The sequence below is a fragment of the Sinohyriopsis cumingii genome, chromosome 1 (assembly GCF_028554795.1).
Source record: "Sinohyriopsis cumingii isolate HCF-2022 chromosome 1, ASM2855479v2, whole genome shotgun sequence".
Classification (NCBI taxonomy): domain Eukaryota; kingdom Metazoa; phylum Mollusca; class Bivalvia; order Unionida; family Unionidae; genus Sinohyriopsis; species Sinohyriopsis cumingii.
The window spans coordinates 32,173,241-32,193,601 of NC_142961.1; the positions used below are offsets into that span (position 1 = coordinate 32,173,241).

At 37.3% G+C, this 20,361-nt stretch overlaps 1 protein-coding gene across 1 annotated transcript in view; it reads left to right on the top strand.

Moving 5' to 3' along the window:
• LOC149806650 (sterol carrier protein 2-like) overlaps positions 1–20,361 on the top strand; it is a 91,949-nt gene that overhangs the window by 33,186 nt on the left and 38,402 nt on the right. The window contains exons 9-11 of the mRNA XM_089956167.1: positions 3,906–3,992; positions 6,003–6,153; positions 20,010–20,061. Of these exons, the coding sequence (XP_089812293.1) occupies positions 3,906–3,992; positions 6,003–6,153; positions 20,010–20,061 (290 nt within the window). The remainder of the gene's footprint in view (positions 1–3,905; positions 3,993–6,002; positions 6,154–20,009; positions 20,062–20,361) is intronic.

The following is a 20,361-nucleotide window of genomic DNA, read 5'->3' on the forward strand; positions in this document are numbered from 1 at the left end:
GAGGAAATCTATCATATATTATTTGAACCTTGCTAGGTTCATTAGAAACTGTTGAGTGAGGCTTTGTTTTGAATCTCTTGAGTAAATTCTATTCCTGGCTTTAAATTGTATGAGAAGGAGGAGCAAACTTCTTATATTCTCAGTTGCAGAGGGTGGTTTATGGTACATTGGTGTTTATTACTGAGTTTCACTTCTTTGCCAAGCTGGGTTTTGGCCACGAATCAGCTCCATTCAGTATCTCAACTTTTTATGGAGATCTGCACTATCAGTCATATCTGTGCTAGAGATGGTCAAGATAGACTGTCTGCCTTGTTTTAAGTTATTTCCTCACTAAAGGGACTTTCATGTGAGATTTGATCCCATGTAGTCAGAGATATTGTTACCGTATATACTCGTGTATAAGTCCATTCATGTGTAAGTCAACCCCCAAACTGAACAGGTATAAACACTAAAAAGTTCGTGACCCGCATATAAGATGATCCACAACTCCGACACACCTCAAGATGCACGAAGTAAGTTCTAAATGCATTCATTTAGGCAAAATTATGTTTTAAAATAATTACATGTATAATTATCTCAAGGTTGGCTTGCATGATTGTTAAAAAGAAATGTTATAAACTTGTTTGAAAAGTAATTTTTTTAATTTTCTGTTTTCTTATTGTTTCTGCTTAATTTAGATATGTGTATAATTTGATCGAACACTGACAAAAATTTAGCAAGCGCGAGTTGCTGTAACACTATCTCTCCCTTTTGACTCGATTATTGTTTGTTTATGCATTATTGCATTGGACATTTTATACCAGTGCACCGGTAATTACGTTTTTACTTTGCTTTGAAATTGTAAATGCCTAACTCATTAAAATGTAATCCCAGTATGACAACACAGCGAACAAAAATATGGTTTGATTCAACGCTCACAATTAGGCTACTAAACGTATTTACATAAATGCATCACTGCATGTACATTGTAGGTTTGATTACATGCTGAATTAAGTGCATCCCGTGGAGTCGAATCATGGGTACCATTGTGCTAAACTTAAATGTTATCTCCAAAATACAATAATGATGTTTCAGAAATAATGCTTCGAAAATTGTGCTAATACCGTAAAAGCTGAGTTGTAGTGTGATGTAAGCGACCTTACGCCATACCTGTCAAATTTCACACTGGGAGGAAAAAACAAGGAAGGAATGAAAATATATACCACGCAACAAATGTGTCCTCACAAAACTCATTCAGAATACATGTTTTATAGTAAACAATACTAAATGTTTTACGAGTTGACAGTAAGGGAATAAGATCGAATATACAATGAGCGGAAAATAGTTGCCACATATATGGCACCATGATGCTGCCTATTTAGGTACCTTTGTTCAGCAAAATTGGGAATCCTTTTTTTGCCAATCAACTGCTGGTGCTTGCATAACGTACAATAGTGTAGAACGTAGTTTCTTTGAATTACGAAGGAGGGCCAGTCATTTTCACAAAATAATTGCATCAGTAAGGATTAACATTTAATTAGTCGCACTGGCTTTCTTGCTTGTTTATTTAAGACTAATCTTTAGATATTGTGCAGATTGATCACAGCTGACCAGAATATGAAAATAGAGCACGTCCTGGGGGAAAGTAGGGCGCGTCACTGGGAGAAATGGCAAGTCTTTTTGCGAATTTCACGCATATTGGACCAGGAAGATCGATCAATATTTAATGAAAACAAGGCTTTAAAAATGCCACAAAAATAACCTCCAGATTTTAGGTCCCAATCTCTATTTTTTTAAATTTAATCTCCCTACTTGGCTTTTGAAAAGTTCATAGGTATGCCTTACACCCCGCTTTACAAAACTATGGTAATCATGCTAGTAATATGTAATAAAAGGCAATTACACATCAATGTACTGGTATAATTGCGGGTCAAAATTCCCTCTTAACACAAGCCAGTTTCAGGGTTTTAATGATTAAATGGCCTGTACTGCTGTTGCAAAACAAAAGACAAAGGAGATGTCGAAATATCAAGCTTTCCATTGTGTGGAAAGCTATATGTTTGTTCAGCCAAAGTACAAAACTAAAATTGATTGATGTCGATCTTAGTCGATCTATATGTGAGAATTTTAGCCTTTATTATTAACACTCTTTGTGAATATATACATTATGCTGGTTGTGTGCCTTGTACAATTAAACTTGCATACCTTTTAAAAAATATTACCTAAATTTATAGGATCGCTTATTTTATTGAAAATGAGTAACTCATGAACGCGTGATTCAACATAAATGAAACAGCTATTTAGGACTAGTTGAAATGTTATCTGGAAGAATGTAATTTGGTTGAAACATTGAATAAAGCAAAATCTGCATCTAATATGTTTGGGAATAAATAAGGATTTAAGTGACACTATGCACGCTTTGCACCATGTAAGTACTGTACATTATAGTTCAGCCTGGTAGCCTGGGTAAACTCAACTGGCCTGTGACTTATGAAGTCTGTATTTACCTTTATTTAATTTCGTGTTGGAGAAATCAAAAAATGTTCATATACAAAATAATAACAAATTCAATCATAGTACTTTATAACGGTTTAATAATTGTCGGGTCACCAAAAGTGTTTTTTTACATGCCTATGTCGTAGGACACGAAAAAATTATTGTTTCTTGTCTCAAGATTTAAAGACATTACAGTAGTCAACGAAAAGACCTAAAAACTGTCAAGTTTAGACACTGGCCAGCGGTTAAGCCGACCCCCTTCTTCCAGGCCTTTATTTTTTCCTAAATTATTTGGCTTATACATGAGTATATACGGTAGTTATTGGGCTTATCTGAATCATCATCCTGGGATAATGTGATGAGAGCCACCTTTGGGAGGTCTCTTTCTACCTTCTCATCATTGTACCTTTGATCATTTTCATTTTTAGTTGGACTTTATTGTAATGGCACATGTCATGGCTCTACAATCTGCTGGCTTGTGGCAGTGAAGAATCCCACCTAACTGATAAATTCAGCAATGCAATGGTGGTAGATAATGTATTCTTTTAAAATGTAGTGGGTGATCAAACTAATTTCAATTATGTAATCCTTACCTACAAGTATATGGATTTACTGCTACCACCCCACTCTGATGCCATGTCCTCTGGGTCATTGTGAAGAGGAAGTAATTAAGATGTGGGCTATGATGCAGGCATCAGACTGGGACCAGGGTTTTTTTCTCAGTTCTAGAAGCTTCAGCACTAATAGGCAGAAGGAATCGTGTATAACCTGTAGCTAGGATTTTCTGACATTCCAGAAAGGTGAGCAGTGCAATAGTGGTGGGTAAGTATTACATTATTAAATTAGTTTTCACCACAAAAAGTTAAATTTTCTGGATTAAATGACTGCTGGTTACATGGAAGTCTGAGGTAAGTACTTTCATTTTTTGATGGGGCAGGAATGGGAAGGCAGGTTGTTTATGGTGGGTTTGCCTGTTAGACAGGATAAAGTATGTGGCACTCTTTAGCAAATTTGTAATGAAATGCGACTTAGCAATAGTCTGCGTACTGTTTAAGGTTATCTGTAGATTTGTTTACAGTTTTATTTCTCATGAATTTTAAACATTTAATGGTAGAAATACTAATATGCCTTATGATCAGACAAGATTCCCAAAGTAGTTGGGTTACTCGCCTGTAGCTGTCAGACCAAAATCTTTTGTAACATAATTCTACTTTATTTGCTCATGTATGACACAGATCTAAAGGCAACATTCTAGTGCCAGAATTGCCATCCTATAATTCACCAGTAGATCAGAACTCATGCAGGCTATGATTTTAAAGCACCTGGCGATGCATTATTTAACAGCAAATGTGAGTCAAAACTTTCCACAAAAGGCCACTTGTGAGTTATACTATGGTAAATACAATATATGTTCTACTTTTTTGTACAAGGTATTCCCAGTTCCAGGAGGAATATACTCTAGAACAAATCAACAATTCTCCCATGATGTCGGATCCTTTGACAAAACTACAGTGCTGGTGAGATTCCTAGTTTCGTCTGCATCATAAATTTCGTTTAGAGATTTCACAGATTTTTCTTAATATTTTGTGACTACCAGTCTTTTACAGATTATGAAATGCTAGGTGGACAGAGTGAAGGACATGTTATTGCTCCAACAACAATAGATGTTTCTTTTTAAGTATCATATTTATAAATCTGAAAAAGTTATTTAACCTGTCTAAAAACCAAAACAAAGAATGGCAGTGAACCACTTTCATTTATCAATATGCAATGTCATAAGAATTCAGAGTTACATGTATATTCTGTTTGACATGACTTCTCTTAATGAGAAAGGATGTCACCAGACCTTCAGTGCAGAAATCACAAGTCTGCTGTGCAATACTGAAGGAGTAGAAATTTGATAGTTCTCTATAAACAGCACGTATGTTCTTCCCCAACTTCACATTTGTTTGTAGGCAGTATACTTGCTTGAACTTATTTTTTTAATTGAGTTTAATAATTGTGATGCCATAAATCTTATAATCAGTTGTTGATATTGTTTATGAGACTCCATGTTGCGAACTAAAACTTGGCATTTTAGTAAAGTTTCATCTCATTGCCATCAGGAATCATGTATTGGTGAGAAGAAGCGTCTAATTACATGCATATATCACATGATGCACAAAATCAGATAGCATATTTAATTACAGCATAATCCCTAGTCAGTTGTGAGACTGCTAGTTCCTACATTATATATGATTTCTGATGCAATGTAAAAGTATTTAAATTTTAGAAAAAATTGAAATTATTACATAGTTAATGGTCTAAGCAATCCCAAATCACATAAAATAATGATGAAGCTTGATGTGCCTTCTCTAGCATTACACTTAATTCATTTGCGATTCCTTTTAAGGGTAATTTCTTAAAAATGTATATAAAACTGCCCCTTATCACGTATCCATAAAATAATGCTGAAAGAGTATGTAAAAATTTATCAAAGTTACACAGTTTGAAGGTCATAGATTCCAGCAGGAAAGTGCATGTTGGTACAGAGCATTTTGAACTGTTACACAGTTATTGAGTTGACATAAGAATTCCAACACGGCCTATGAAGGCAATTTATGTCAGTCATAAATCAGCAACAACTTTGCAAGATGTCATATGCTTTTGTTGACTTTCTTATAAGCAAGATAGCTCAGAAACTATAAAGTGAAACAAAATTAAATAAGAGATTTAGATTCCTTGAGTTGGTCACAACCTGACTAGGTTCAGATTACTGTGGTCTTTCATATGGAAGGAAAATATGATTTTCATCTTTCTATGAGGGCTAGATTCAGGAAGTAGTATTCCTAACATTAATGTTGTCAAGTGAATATTCTCGGAGAAACATAATTTACTTTAAAATTTGCTTTCATACATTTTTCAGTTATATACTTTGAGAGGTGTATACTTAGAGAGGTGTCCATTTTCATTACACAGCTCACAGTGTCATCTGCATCAGTGACCCCTCTGCTATATAAGATGTATGAAAAGTCCCTCTTTAAGTTTGGTTGAAAGGAATGGGATTTTGTTTGAAGATACTGCATCTTGATCCTTTGTCCCAGTCCTGATTCCAAGAGTATCAGCCCATCTATTTGTGATGAAAGATCAAAATAAAAACAAATCTATATGAAATATAAACAGTTAACAGGCAGATTTTTCTCTGTCAAGAAAGTTGACTTTTCAGAGGTGTTGTAAGTTGGTACTAGAAAACCCTACAAACAAGTCATATATTCCTGGTTTGATTAGGAAAAAGTTGGAGAGAATTCTGTTGTTTAAAAAAAAAACTAACTGTAAATAATAATAATTCAGATCAGAGCTCATATACATTTACAATACAGAGAATAAAAAGCATGCATACAATAACACTTCTCTTCCTCAAGTTAATTTAATATAGAAATGTATTGTTTTCAGAATATGACTTTTACTTGCTTCAGTCATGTACCAAAGTGAAAAGACTCTTAAGCATTGTGCTGTTATTATCAATGAAATTATCTGTTTTTTTGCAGTCCAACATCTGATGGTGCTGCTGCGGCAATTGTAGCCAGTGAAGACTTTGTACTTAAACACAATCTGCAAGGACAAGCAGTAGAAGTTTTGGCCATGGATATGTGTACTGACCTTCCAAGTGTCTTCGATGAAAAAAGCTGTATCAAAATGGTTGGTATACTCAAGCCATGGTTACATTATATATTTGATGAATATCACACCAGTTTGATTAGAACAAATCATAGGTCTGTACTACACAGATTTCTACAGACATATATTCCTTCGGATTTAACAGGCACGCATAATTTTTCGAGACCTTTTAGTCAATTATTAGGCAGCTGTTATCCTAATGCTGTTTGAAAAGGATAGTTAGATTAATGATACATTTATACGTTATCCTGATGCTTTCCAGAGAAAATCAGGAAGTATGTTATTGTGCTCATCTCGGGATGTGAATATGTGTTCACATGAGTTATGTTGTGCAACTCTTTCCACTCCATTCAAGGTAGAGATATCACACCTTGTGATGTGGTCAGTAGGTGTGCACAGTGGTTTTAAAAGGTTTGGAACAGCACTTGACAGTTGGGCCTGTGTGTATGTATGCTATTTTATAAAATAAATTCAGAATAACTTACAGATTATGAGACTAACATGTCTGAGAATTAGTGTATATGATTATTTACCTCTGTGTGTGTGTGTGTGTGTTAGTGCGCAAACTAGCCTCTGTACACAAGTGACCTCAGAATGCATGTTCAACTTTCTGACTTGGTTCTTAAACAAATATGTGACACCAAAAATCATCATTATGACATGTATGACAACTGTTGTTGTTATATTATTTCAGGCAGCTAACTTAATTTCCTGAATTCACTGTATAAAGGACTAAATTTGCTTTGCTGTCTAAATGGACCTAAAATCTGGTAAAAGACATATTTTCATGAATAGATATACCTGTATCATAAATATTACAAGATCATTGAGCCTTCAGATTAGTACCTCTATGATGTCATAGTCACATGCCAGCATCATTCTGTCACTTTTTAAAAAATTGTAATGGAATGCTCAAAATGCAGTTTTTGCAATAAACATACCCTTTTGGGTGATATTTAACATAGAGTGCATTTAGCACCCACCACAATATTTTTTTGACTGCTCCGGTGGCCTAGTTATTAGAGCATCCACCTTGGATGCAGGAGATCGTGTGTTCAAACCCCAGCAGAGTCATATGAAAGACTCAGAAGAATGGTACTGACAGCTGCCTCGCTAGGTGCTCAGCATTCAGAGGTATGTGTTAGGCCTGATTGGCCTGGTGTCAGGATAACGTGACTGGGTGGGACATCATGCTACATGTCTGCGGCATGATGCCAGAGTGCTAGATATGACTATAAACTGCAACACTGCAGACATCTTAGCAATATGACTGAAATTTTTTTAAAGCTACATTAAAAATCCAAATCACACACACACACACTCAATGTTTTGTCAGTTGATTGTAAATTTTAATCATTTGGCTGTAAATGCACTTTATATTAAAAACAGAGATATCTGTTCATCATTGCTTTTCAGAATATTACATACAACGATCATGAAAACAACATAAAAATATTAATTTCTAAACAGACTTTGAAAAAATAAGTATTTGATCATAACTAGCTTAAGAAGTATTATTAAGAGGTCCATGTGTTTTACACTTTCATTCACATGATACATCAGTGGAGAATTACTATGTTTAAATCAAACATTTGAGAATAATTTTAATTAATTTATGTAAAAAGCACATAGTTGTCAAATAAATAAATGATAAATAAATGAAATAAATACTGGGTTATATATGTATGCTCTTGCTTGAAATATGCTAATTTTACCACATTACTCAATTTGCTCCTGTGGTCATATATTTGCATAAAGTTGTGAGATATACATGTTAATTCTCCTTGTAAACTATTTTTAAAAATATATAATCAAGATGATATAAATTTGATGAGTTGTCAACTTGTTGCTGTGTTTCTGATATGTGTCCATCAATGGACTTTTTTTATAAAATGAATATTTTGTAGGGTAACATCATGTTTCTCCATTGAATACATTTCCCAATCACATTACATTAGGACTATTAGTCTGCTTCCTCGCAAATCGAGCCCTACTAAAGATAAAAAATGTCTTATCCAATCTACTTTTAGATAAACAAAGGACAGTATCTCATATCCATTACCTCTTTTTGATACCACCAGGTATCACCAGTTTTTAACTTCACTGTGTGATGAGACACTTGCAGTGTAATAGCCTCTGACAATCCAGCCCTTTTTTTTTTTCCTATGGACACATCCAATGTTGATTTTGCATTTATGGTGTGGATTTAGTGATCTGCTGCAGGTTGTATGCTTTATTTTACAATTTCTGCCAATTTTTTGGGAGATTTGTCATTTTTCAGGACTTCATCTTGTAGGACCAACAGCCTTCCATGCTATCGTTGACCTTACACAAGGTCCTTATGAGTTAGCGTACTTTTGACTTTATTATCTTACTCCATCTATTATGGAGCTCTTAATAGCGAAATTTTGTAGTGCTGCTGGATAATTATAGTTTATTCATATTTCATGCTGTTTAAAACAGTACCATAAGTTTCTGATATGACACTTCACTGATCAATTAGTTATGACTGTTTTTAGCAAACTAGTAATTTCAACACATTGCTAGTTTGTGCTTTAGTTCATGTTTCTTGTGTTGTTTCAGCAAAATATCAGTTAAACATTCTATATGCAACTTCAGAGCATGGAGGTATACTATGACTCCTGTTTTGTTTATATTATATATACATTGTCTGTTATGCAGCGTCTATAACATACGGTTACGACATTGTTTTGTTTTAGCAACCTTGTAACTTCAGCATATTACTAGTTTCTGCTTAGTTGTGTCTCTTGTGTCAGAGCATGGATGTCTACCACAACTCTGGTTCTGTCTATAGCATGTATACATTGTCCCTTTTTTAGTAACTATGCATTGTTCATAAGCTTTATATAGGACCATATGTGTTTATGATACGACACGTTCACAGGTCTGTTAGTTACAGCAGTGTTTTAGCGACCTAGTAATATCAACCCATTTCATGTTTCTGCTTTAGTTTGTGTCTTTTGTGTCATTTCCACAGAATATTAAATGATCCATATGCAATTTCAAAGCATGAAAATCCGCCATGACTCCTGCTTTGTTATATAGCAGTGTTAGGGACCAGCTTCGTACTGCTAAAAGAGACCGCCGTAAAGCTGAGAGGCTCTGGCTTTCCACCAGACTCACTATTCATAAGCAAATCTATGAAGTCGCTAAGAATGTCACAAATATAGTCCATGCAGCGAAATCAGCCCACTACACTACTAAGATCATGGAAAGTTCCAGCTGCAAAGAGCTCTTTGAGATTACTAATAAGCTAATGTCAAGGAACAAATCTACACCACTTCCAGCTACCTTCTCTCCAGTCGACCTTCCGGACACGTTTGCAAATTTCTTCCATGACAAAGTACAAACCATTAGAGATAAGCTAGACACCACAATTTCAAATGACTCATCGTCACCATACAGTTGGGATACAGAATTTGAGCGGCAACCATTAACAGCATTTGAACCTGTTTCTTTGGATTTCGTATGTACAGTCGTGATGAAGAGTGCACCAAAGTCATGTGAACTTGATCCAATTCCAACATCACTGCTGCTTGAGTGCTTAGATCCAGTATTGCCTTCACTAACTGATGTTATTAATACCTCTCTCTCATCTGGGGAATTGCCATCATTTTTCAAAACTGCCATTGTAAAGCCTCTGCTGAAGAAACCAACACTAGACCATAACGATTTAAAGAACTACTGTCCAGTTTCTAATCTCCCATTCATTTCAAAAATCTTAGAAAAGGTTGTTCTATCCCAGCTTGTATCTCATCTAAATTCAAACAGTCTGTTTAGCAATGTACAATCTGCATATTGCCCTTGCCACAGTACTGAAATTACTCTTCTAAAAGTAGTTAATGACATTCTCTCTGCTTTGGATAGCGGAAAGATTACAGTCCTCACCCTCCTTGATTTGTCTGCAGCATTCAACACAATAGACCATGATATATTGCTTCACCGTCTCCAGCATGTATTTGGCATTCGTGATACAACCTTACTGTGGTTCAAGTCCTACTTGATCAACAGGACACAAATTGTATCTGCAAATGGAATACACTCCAGCCCAGTTGATCTATGTTGTGGTGTTCCACAGGGGTCTGTTCTTGGATCTGTTCTCTTCATTCTGTACACTCTGTCGCTCTCAAGTGTCATAGATCATCATCCAGTGTCTCACCAATTGTACGCTGATGACACCCAAATATACAAATCTAGCAACCCAACTGAAGTTGATGCTACCATCCAAGGTGTAGAGAGGTGCATTTCTGATGTGAAATCATGGATGACTTGTAACAAGCTGCAAATGAATGATGATAATAGTGAAGCCATTCTGATCACAACACAAAGACTTTCTCATTCACATCCTTTACCTCAAACAATAAATATCAGCAACGCCAACATTAAATTCACACAATCAGTACAAAACCTAGGTGTTACTCTGGGCAGTACTCTCACATTGCACCAACATGTCATGAACATATGCAAGGCTGCATATCTTGAGCTGAGATGCATCAGCTCCATTCGCAAATATCTTTCAGTTGATGCCACTAAAACACTTGTGTGTTCATTAGTACTTTCAAGACTGGACTATTGTAACTCAATTCTGTTTGGTTCATCTCAATATCTACTCCAGAAACTTCAAAAAGTTCAAAACACAGCTGCTTGGATCATACTTAGAGTACCACGATCAGAGCACACCTCCCCGCTGCTCTGTACCCTACACTGGCTATCCATTTGATCCAGAATCAAACACAGAATTTGTTCTCTGTGCTACATTTCACTGTTGGACTCTAGTCCAACATACCTATCTGACCTCACCCATGTGTACACACCAGCAAGATACTTACACTCCTCTTCTGACAATTGTATACTCATTATTCCCATTATGAAAACAAAGTCATATGGACAGCGTTCTTTTGCATACCAGGGCCCAGCAACATGGAATGAATTGCCCACTGAACTTAGACACAAAGACAGTGATCACATTCAAGAGGGCTCTCAAAACTCACTTATTTCGACTACAAGAACAAACTTAAAGACCTAATAATGTTTCCTACCTGAAATATTCTCAGCATGTTTTTTACTTTTTAATGTTTTTCTAATTTCATGTTATTTGTTTTCGTAATAATATTATGTTTTTTATCTTATAGGTGTTGTCTAATGTTGTAAAGCACTTAGAGCTTCTAAAGATTAGGCGCTATACAAAGTCCTCATTATTATTATTATTATTATTATTATTATATTATGTATATTGTTTCTGATATACAGCATCTATAACATGTAGTCAGTGGCAGTCTGGACTGCCAAGTTAGATAATTTATATTATTAGCTAGTTAGTCACATTCTAATTCAGGAGGAATGTTTACTACACTCATGACATGCACATGCACAGCGATTGTCCTGTTCAGCATTGAATGGAAGGAATGATGGAATAAAGCAAGGGAGACAACCTACAGTGTGCAGTTGGCGATACCAACACATTGGGGAATATTCCCCCATTTTAGGCAGCGCAGATGGCGTAAGTCTTACCGCACATTAGAGCATGGCTTTCGGGCCTGTAAATCTGGGTACATGGGGTTAATGAGAGATCCTTTCAATCCATAATAATACAGCCTCACCGACGCCAGTTGTCACAACATTACCAACCATCCAGCCAACACAGGCAGCCCAGCTGACACCAACAACCCAGCCGGCATCAGCAAGTTGTTCATACAGGGATCTTAGTGATAGATCCATCGTCTAGCCAAGCCCTGAGTACCTTTATCATCTGTCGGTATCTTATACTTGTCATACCAGGGATTTAAATGAGAAATCTGTCCATGCAACCATGCATTCAGAGCTGCCTGTAAGGGCAATTGATGGATCATTTGTATACTGCCAGCACTTGAGCCAACCACATGCCATTCACACCACATCCATTGGATCAAATACATTTTAAAACCGTCAAGCCGAATCAATTCAAGCCGACCTCACACCGTTTACACCAGCTGGCAGTGTTGGAAAGGCTGGCAGTGCCTGCGATGCCAGCAGTGTGGGAAAAGTTGGGGATACTGAATATTATATTACTCACGGCTTGTCCTCTAGGGGGAGATCGAGTCTTGGACAGATTCGACCAAGTGGAACTGTCAAGGCCACCCGACAATACTTACGACAAGCTTGAAGCTGAGACAGATTGGGACAGTGCGGGTGATGAGTCACCAACAAACCCGACTTTTACTGAGGATGAAATTACGGCTTCATAGCACCTGGTATGTCTCATCTAGTGCTGCAAGTAGACCCAGTTAGCCTGCATCACACAGTGTGTGCATCAGAACTGTATCAAATCCACCATGGAATGGACTGAAGTTGGCTCTGCAGCCGCTGTTGAGGACAATTATTTTTTTTGGGGTGTTGGCTACTTCTGAATGCCCCCACCCTTGCCGCTGCTCTAAAGAATCAGTAGATTTCGTTGAGGAGGAAGAAACTGATTTACTGAACACCCACACTTGGGAAGCGATGGCCAGGTTTGCTACAGTATTTGACCGGGGCTGCTCATCATACCATGGCCAACTCTTGGATGGTTCTGGCCTGTCTCTTTCAAATACAATGTATCGCTTGTGGGAGATCCATGTCGCTCCTACCTTATCATACCCTCCTTTTCAGGGTGACCCTGTTCAGGTCCCCATTCCTTCAGAGGGAGATTGGAGGCAGGCAGCTCAGGCACTGCCCCTTCTCCTCACCACTCCACCTTAACAGGCATTTGGAACCACTCAGTCCCCATCAGTGTGAAGGAATGTTGAGCGGCTTCAAGACAGGAGATCTCCTTAGTCACATGTGCATCCACATTGATCCCTATAATGCAATAATACAGTGGGGTATGAAATTTGAGCTCACTGGACCTCCGTTTCCTCAGAAAGGGGTGGTGGTGAGCTGATCAAGGTCAGTCGGAGGGGCTTCGGGATTCGTTCATCAACAATCCCCTCGCCCCTCTAGCACAAGCCCCCACACCTTTTATGAGGGACCGTATCTTCTGTTGTCGGAAGGCATCATACAGACCAAGTCTGGTGATAGCTTTAGCTTCTGCATGCAGGGTAAGAGGGTGGCATCCCCTTTTATGTTCAGCTGAATTCCCATCAGTTCAGATCAGAGGGTTTGATGGTTTTGATATCATGATAACCATTGGGCTTCACAGCCCAGAACAGGTTACCATCTGTCAGTAGTCATACAAGCATCTTTGCTTGCTCTCTTCCATAGCCTGGTTGAAAACAGCAGCCATGCGAGATCCTGTTTGCACTGTCAAGGATCTATAACATCATGGCAGATGTTACATTGGGAATGATAATGATCTCTCAAATCTGTTTGACGTTTTCTATCTCCAGCGACCAAAATCCATAATATAGTTTCCAAAATGGAATTTGTCTTGCGTTCTAACTTGACTCAACTGAAGCAAATTTGAACCTCTGGCTCATGCTTTGCTTAAGTTCCTATCATACAAGACATGCAGGGTCGGTGAGCTTCATGCCCTTTCAACCAATCCAAACTATGTTCATTTCATTTTGGATGGTTCTGTAGTCCTCCTTACACAACCAGGTTTGGTTGCCAAGAATCCGTGGGTAACCAATTCATCTACATTCATCCTCTCTCTAAAACAGACAAGTCAAGAGCAGCATCCATGCAAGATCCTGTCTGCGCCCATAGGTGGCGCTCTACAGTTTCGTATTTTGCATAGGGTTAGAATTTTAAAGAAAAAGAATTTCCCCGGCTTTCCTCACTGGTTATACTGGTTATTTGAAAAAGACCTTGTATATCTTAGGTATACTTGAAAGAACCTTTAATTCCCTTTATTTTGGTGTATGATTGATGGGTGTAATATGGGTTATATAGTATACAGTTTGACCTTACTGCAAATGTGCACCTTTCAAAAAAGTGCTAGCTCCACTTGGTCATTTTCACTTCCTGAACTTCAGAGGTAAATTATTAAAAAATAGCCGATAACTTTTTTTACATTTTATATATGTGGTAATTCATTCTTTGCACTTTCAGAAGCTGGTATTGTCTAGTCTGGCAAAATTCGTTTCCCCTGTTTTAATAGCTGCTATGGATAGTGTACTTTAGACTAATTCAGGCTGATTTTTTTTTCGCACAAGGGAGCAGTCATTTTAGTTAGCAGTGTGCTTAGATCATGTACAATTTCCATAAGTACAGTATCCAAAGAAATATCATCCACATTACATTAATGTAGCATAGAGGTATGCCAAGATTCTCTCCTTTGTGCATGTTTTAAATGCAAACAACTTCACCTTACATACGTCACTCTCTCAAAAGTACATAATAACTGGTGAGCGCCCCAATAAGCACTATTTGAGACACACAGACATGTTGTGACACATCCAAACTTCTCTTCCTCGTGGTAAAAGTCGGAAAGCTGAAGTGGGTTATATACTCGGCATACTCTGAGATCTCTCCAGCTCAGAGTTGCTTCATGAGGGTAACAGCTCACGAGGTTAGATCCATTTCTGCAAGGCAAACTTATGAATGCATCGTTTTGATCGTAGATATTATAGAAGCTGTTGGCTGGCATGCAGAGTCTACCTTCTCGAGTTTTTCCCTTGGAGATTTAGTGCTGCAGGGACAAACATTGGATCTTGTATGGCTGGTAGCAGCAGCACATGTGGCCACGAGACCCAACACAGCCTGTTAGCTTTGCTGGATTTGCAGATGAAAAATTTTGTGGGTAAAAGATTTCAGCTTCGTCTTCTCAACCTTATAAGAGCCTCAGATCAATGGATCCCAGGCTGTGTTGCTTTTGCTCTTAGGAGAATGGGTTATCCTTCTTATGTAGAATCCAACTATCGGCCTGAAGGATACCCAAAATAGAGGTTGGATGCTCAGCATTCCATCCTCCTATTACTTATTCTCCTAACATAATGTATTAGAAGGAGAAAGCAAATTTTTAAGTAAATTTTGTTTCTCAGAGAATAATTACCCAATCACATTACTTAAAAACCCTCACAATCTCCCCGCCATGTGAGTATCCGCACTTGCGTCTCACTCTGCTAAAAACTGGCAACACCTGGTGGTATCGAGGGGAGATAATGGGCAAGAGTTACTTGTCTATCTAAAATGAAGTAGGATAAGATGTTTTTTGTCTTTAGTAGGACTGGATTTGCAAGGTAGCAGGCTAATATTCCTTACCTAATGTGATTAGGTAAGTATTCTCAGACAAATAATTTACTTAAAAATTTGTGATTCATTATTCTGAAACAAGCAAAATTACAGTGCAGGTGAGAAGAAACAAATCTGATCTTGGTCCATTAATATTTGCGTGCAATGCTCTGACAAAACTGTTACTGCATGGATGGTTCCTTCCAATAGTCAACTTCCATGACATATATTTCCACTCTAATCACCCTACTCGAACCTTGGAGCCACATTAAGGAGCAATAACTCCCTAAGTGGCAAGGGAATTAATAAAAAATAAATGATGCTGAAGATACTTTCTGACCTAACTGCCCTGCCCACTCCCTTCTCCATCCCAACTCTGACACCACCACTGTGTAATTGTAGATAAACAATTACAACTCTTCCTTGATAACTTCCACACATCGGGTTCCAAAAACATAGACCACACTATAAACAAGGGCACAAGTTACCGAGGGACCTGAATAAAAAAAAAGTGAGCTATCCCTGCTGGACATAAAGCAAACTGTGGCACAGGGGGCGGGAGGGATAAATGTACCGTTTAATGGCTGTTAACTCATTTTATAATCGTATTGAGAACACTTGTCAATAAAGCGCTCTTTCTGTTGGAGTTGTTTGTTATTTTGTATAAATTATTTTTGTTTTCAAGATGCCCAATATCTGAAAGATCATTAACATTATTCCAACCAGTTTTACATGTTCACAAGAACATTTGTATATTACATTATTGCTTTTTGTTGTTGTTAATTATTTTGTTCTGCAGTTCTTAAATCGCTGCAAAGTTCAAAGCAGGGAATCTCTGAAATATGGACCAGACTAACAGTTGATACACCATGAAACAAGATTCCTTTTTCCAAAAACTAATAAAATTTATTTCGTGTAACAATCATCTATGTAGCAACTAATTTTTGTATTGCTCATTTAGTAAAATAATGATGCCATGATTTCATTGCAAATATTAATGAAACTTCTCCTCATCCTTGAGGATATCTCAAAGTGCCTGTTCAGGAATTCTCTGAAACTCACTTCTCCACAGTTATCCTATCTGAAGCAAAGCTCTTTGACAAAGTATTCATTTCTCTTGGTGGCCTTGCCATCTTTGATCATATTTATGAATGACTAGGTTACTTGAAGGTAGTTTAATTATATTACGTACACAATAATATTTATAACTGTGTTCGATTGATCAGTTGGAATGAGTTCAGCCAATTTATGACTGTAGGATTTGTTTGCTTTTTAACTTTCCTTTTATTCGACCTTCTTTGTTTGATACAAAAGACGCAGTTAACATGATAATACAAAGGAGGCCAGCTTTTAATTCAGTGCACCCATACCATACAACAGATACTTCTGCAAGTCAGATAGCAAAGCACTGTCGAAACTTAATTAAGGTCTCAGCGAAACACTTACAGACAGCTATTACGGTTGAATGACTCATTTTAAATTTGAATACAAGAGGGTACATTGTATTTATGATGATTACACTTAAACCGAACTAAAAGATAGAACTAAGAAACAAATTTGATGTTTTCTGCTGTATATTTCATCATCATCATCATGTTGCATTAAAGACATAGTAAACACAAATACCATCATGGTTGCACAGACAGATTTCTCATTTAAATCCCTGGTATGGTAACAAAAAACACTATGAAGTACCCTTATACATCACTCCCTTGATAACTCGCACCTGGATAACTCATGATCCCGCTTATAATGTGGTGTCCGGTGTGGTTCCAGATTTTTTCCAAAGAAAATATATTTTAAATATCTTTAAAATATGCTGAATGTGAAAAAATTACGATAAGAATTGGTAAATTAAACCTTGATACATCGCTTGTTTTATCATCGAAAATGGTGATTAATGCCCTTAAAGATAGAATCCATATTGTGAATTTGCAAGTTCTAAATAAGATATTATATATTATGTAAATTTTTTTTATGATAAATAGTTGTCAGTACTCTGTAAATAAACAGTCTGGTGAAATACTGATCAATGAAAACTTCTGGTAAATGTTAATAGGTGGCAACAGAGAATGAAATAAACACCAATTAAATGTCTTGCTGTGTGAAAGTCACGTTCTAATCCTTTAATTCCGTTTCAGTTTAAACATTATAATCAAAACATATTCTGTTCTATGAAAACATGAAAAGAGTCAATCAACCATCACATCGAAACCCGTGAGTACTTCTGTGAGAACCTAATTACATGCCGGCTTTGTTTTGATCAACAACTTGTGGAAGTGTTTGTTGCATTAAAAAATCAGTTAAACCTGTCTTGTTTTATCACTTTGAATATGTTTTTTGTATCAGATCAAGCAAGGGGAGTACAAAGAAAAATTCAAAGGCATGCAAATCTGAGCATAAGTTCTTGTGGTCACTACCGTTATCAAAATTCATTTTATTTGACCAATCGAAAATGGTTTCACATTTTTATGTACTTAGCATCATTAAAGTATATATTGTCAATCAGTAATGTGTCTTAATCATTTGTAAATGTGACCATGGAGAGTAAAGGAATCAAGCGAAAGGCGTACTCAGTGACTGAAAATCTGTGCGTCATAGATAGGTTTCATAATGGTGAAGCAAGAGCCAAAGTTTGCAATGAACTAAAAATTGCGGAGTCAACACTTCAAGACTGGCTTAATGATGAGCAGAAACTTCGGGATTACTTATATGATGTTGATTCAGATGATGGACAATGAATCTCATTTCAGGGCAAACGAAGGATGGCTCAGGAGATTCCAGTGCCAACATGGAATTAAATAAAATTCGTTGTCGGGAGAGATACGCTCAGTAAATCAGGAAGCCGCATGTAATTATCCAAACCAGCTCAGAGGGATAATCATCTGTGAACAATGCACAGACACCAAATTTACAACTGTGATGAGGCTGGTCTTTGCTACAGAACGATGACAGACAAAGCTGCTACCAGAGATGACTCACACAAAAAGGAGGGCTTCACGCTGAACAAAGAGAGATTACCACTTTTGTTTTGTGTGAACAAAACTGGTACACACAAGATAAAACCATTATGTATTGGCAAATACAAGTCCCCTCACTGTTTCTATCATATGAACATGGACAGTCTTCCATTTGCATACAGGAACAGTGGAAACGTGGATGAATGCGACCATATTTATGGAGTGGTTTTTCAAGTTGTTTGTCCCAGCTGTCAGAAACCACCAGCGATCCAGGGGCTTAGAGAAGCTCTACTTTTATTGGATAATTGCCCAGCCCCCCTAAACCCCCCCCCCCCCCGCTGATTCACTCGTAACAAGCGATGGAAAGATCCGGGTGGAATACCTCACTAAAAATACAACATCTATAATCCAGCTACTGGATCAAGGAATTATCAGCACTTTTAAACAGAATTACCATCGGCTGTTAATACAGTCAATGCTGGACAGTGGAGACAGTGTTACAACCTTTCTCAAGAGTGTGAATTTAAAAGAGGCTGTATTCATGGGTGGTCAGGCTTGGAAAGCAATCACTCCTAAGATCATAGAGGGGTGCTGGATTAAGGGTCTTGGAGCTGCCTTTGATGTAAAGCAAAACAGTGACAGAGACAGTGACAATGATAGTGACTTTGAAGATTTCGGTGAAACTGATGTCATTAATGCAGAGGCTGTTTGGGAGAAATTTGTACAGACTCATGGTCCTGAGATGGGTGTTTCTCTTGATGATATGGAGGAGTGGATTTGTGCTGACAATGATTGTCCCACAGCTGAATGCATGTCAGATGAAAAAATTAATTCTATAACGAACAAATTTGCAGCAAAAGACGATTCCAACATGAGTACCAATAGTGTTGAGAGTGATGCAGATGCTGATGTTGCACCACCTCCCCCCTCTGCACAGGAAACAATCAGATCTTTTATTATTGCCATACGGTGGGTGGAGACCCAAAATGTTGAGCTTGGGTCAGTGCTACAATGATTCATGTTGCAAGATTTGCTTAGTCATTAAACAGTAAACTTGCTTTTTCTTTGGATCTCGGGGTGAATGCTTATGTATTGTGTCACGTTTATAGACACGTGAGTGTGCACTCATCTTAAAGGCCCTGATTCATTCTGCAACACACTTGCTCACTCCTTGGATCATGGGGTCAGTGTTATAGTGATCAGTGTCACAAGGTTTATAGACTTGCCTGTGTGTGGACTCAACCCTGATTCATCCAGCAATACACATATTCACCCCTAGGATCTTGGGGCCGGTGCTACAACAATCATTGTCACAAGTTAATAGGCATGTTTGAGTTTGGGCTGAACATGCAGACCCCGACCTTACTGCTCATATTGCTAGCAGTGTAGTATGAATAAAGAACAATAGCTCTGTATGCCTACTATTTATAATTTATGCCTTTGTATAAGTGGTTTTTTTAGTAAGTGACTGATAACTGTGTCACACTTCCAGTGCTCATTAGGCTATCATCCTCTATCTTGTGAAAGTGCAGAATTGTTACCCTCACTGATGTGCAGCTACCAAATAATTACAGTTCAGGGGAGTAATTTCCACACTGGCTGTATAGGAATGACATCACTGTTGTATGAAAGACATCACCGACTAACCAATAAGGAGATGCATACTGCACAAGTTACCAGCCTATGCTATTGGCTTTCTAATTTAGGCTGGGTACCAGCAAAGGTAATAAGCATGTGTATGTTACTTACATTTTGATATTTTTTTAACAGGTGGGCTATGACATGTCCAGAAAAGCTGCTGACAAGGTCTTTGCAACTGCAGGTAGGTTAAGAAAATATATATCTGTATCTGTGCTGTATCTTGAAATATAATACTGTACCTTGAACAGAAGCTTAAGTTGTGTGAAATGTAACCATAAACAATGCCTATTTCAAATGAACTTGAAATGAGTTGATTAATTTCAGTCCTATTTAAATTATGGCATGCAAAAGATGCAAAAATTCAAAACTTGAAATGAACAAATATAAGATTCTGTTCATCACATGAGTAGAGATTTTTTAAATAATTTTTTTGTGAAGATTGTATGGTTTTAGACAGAAATTTAATTTATGACTGTCATTG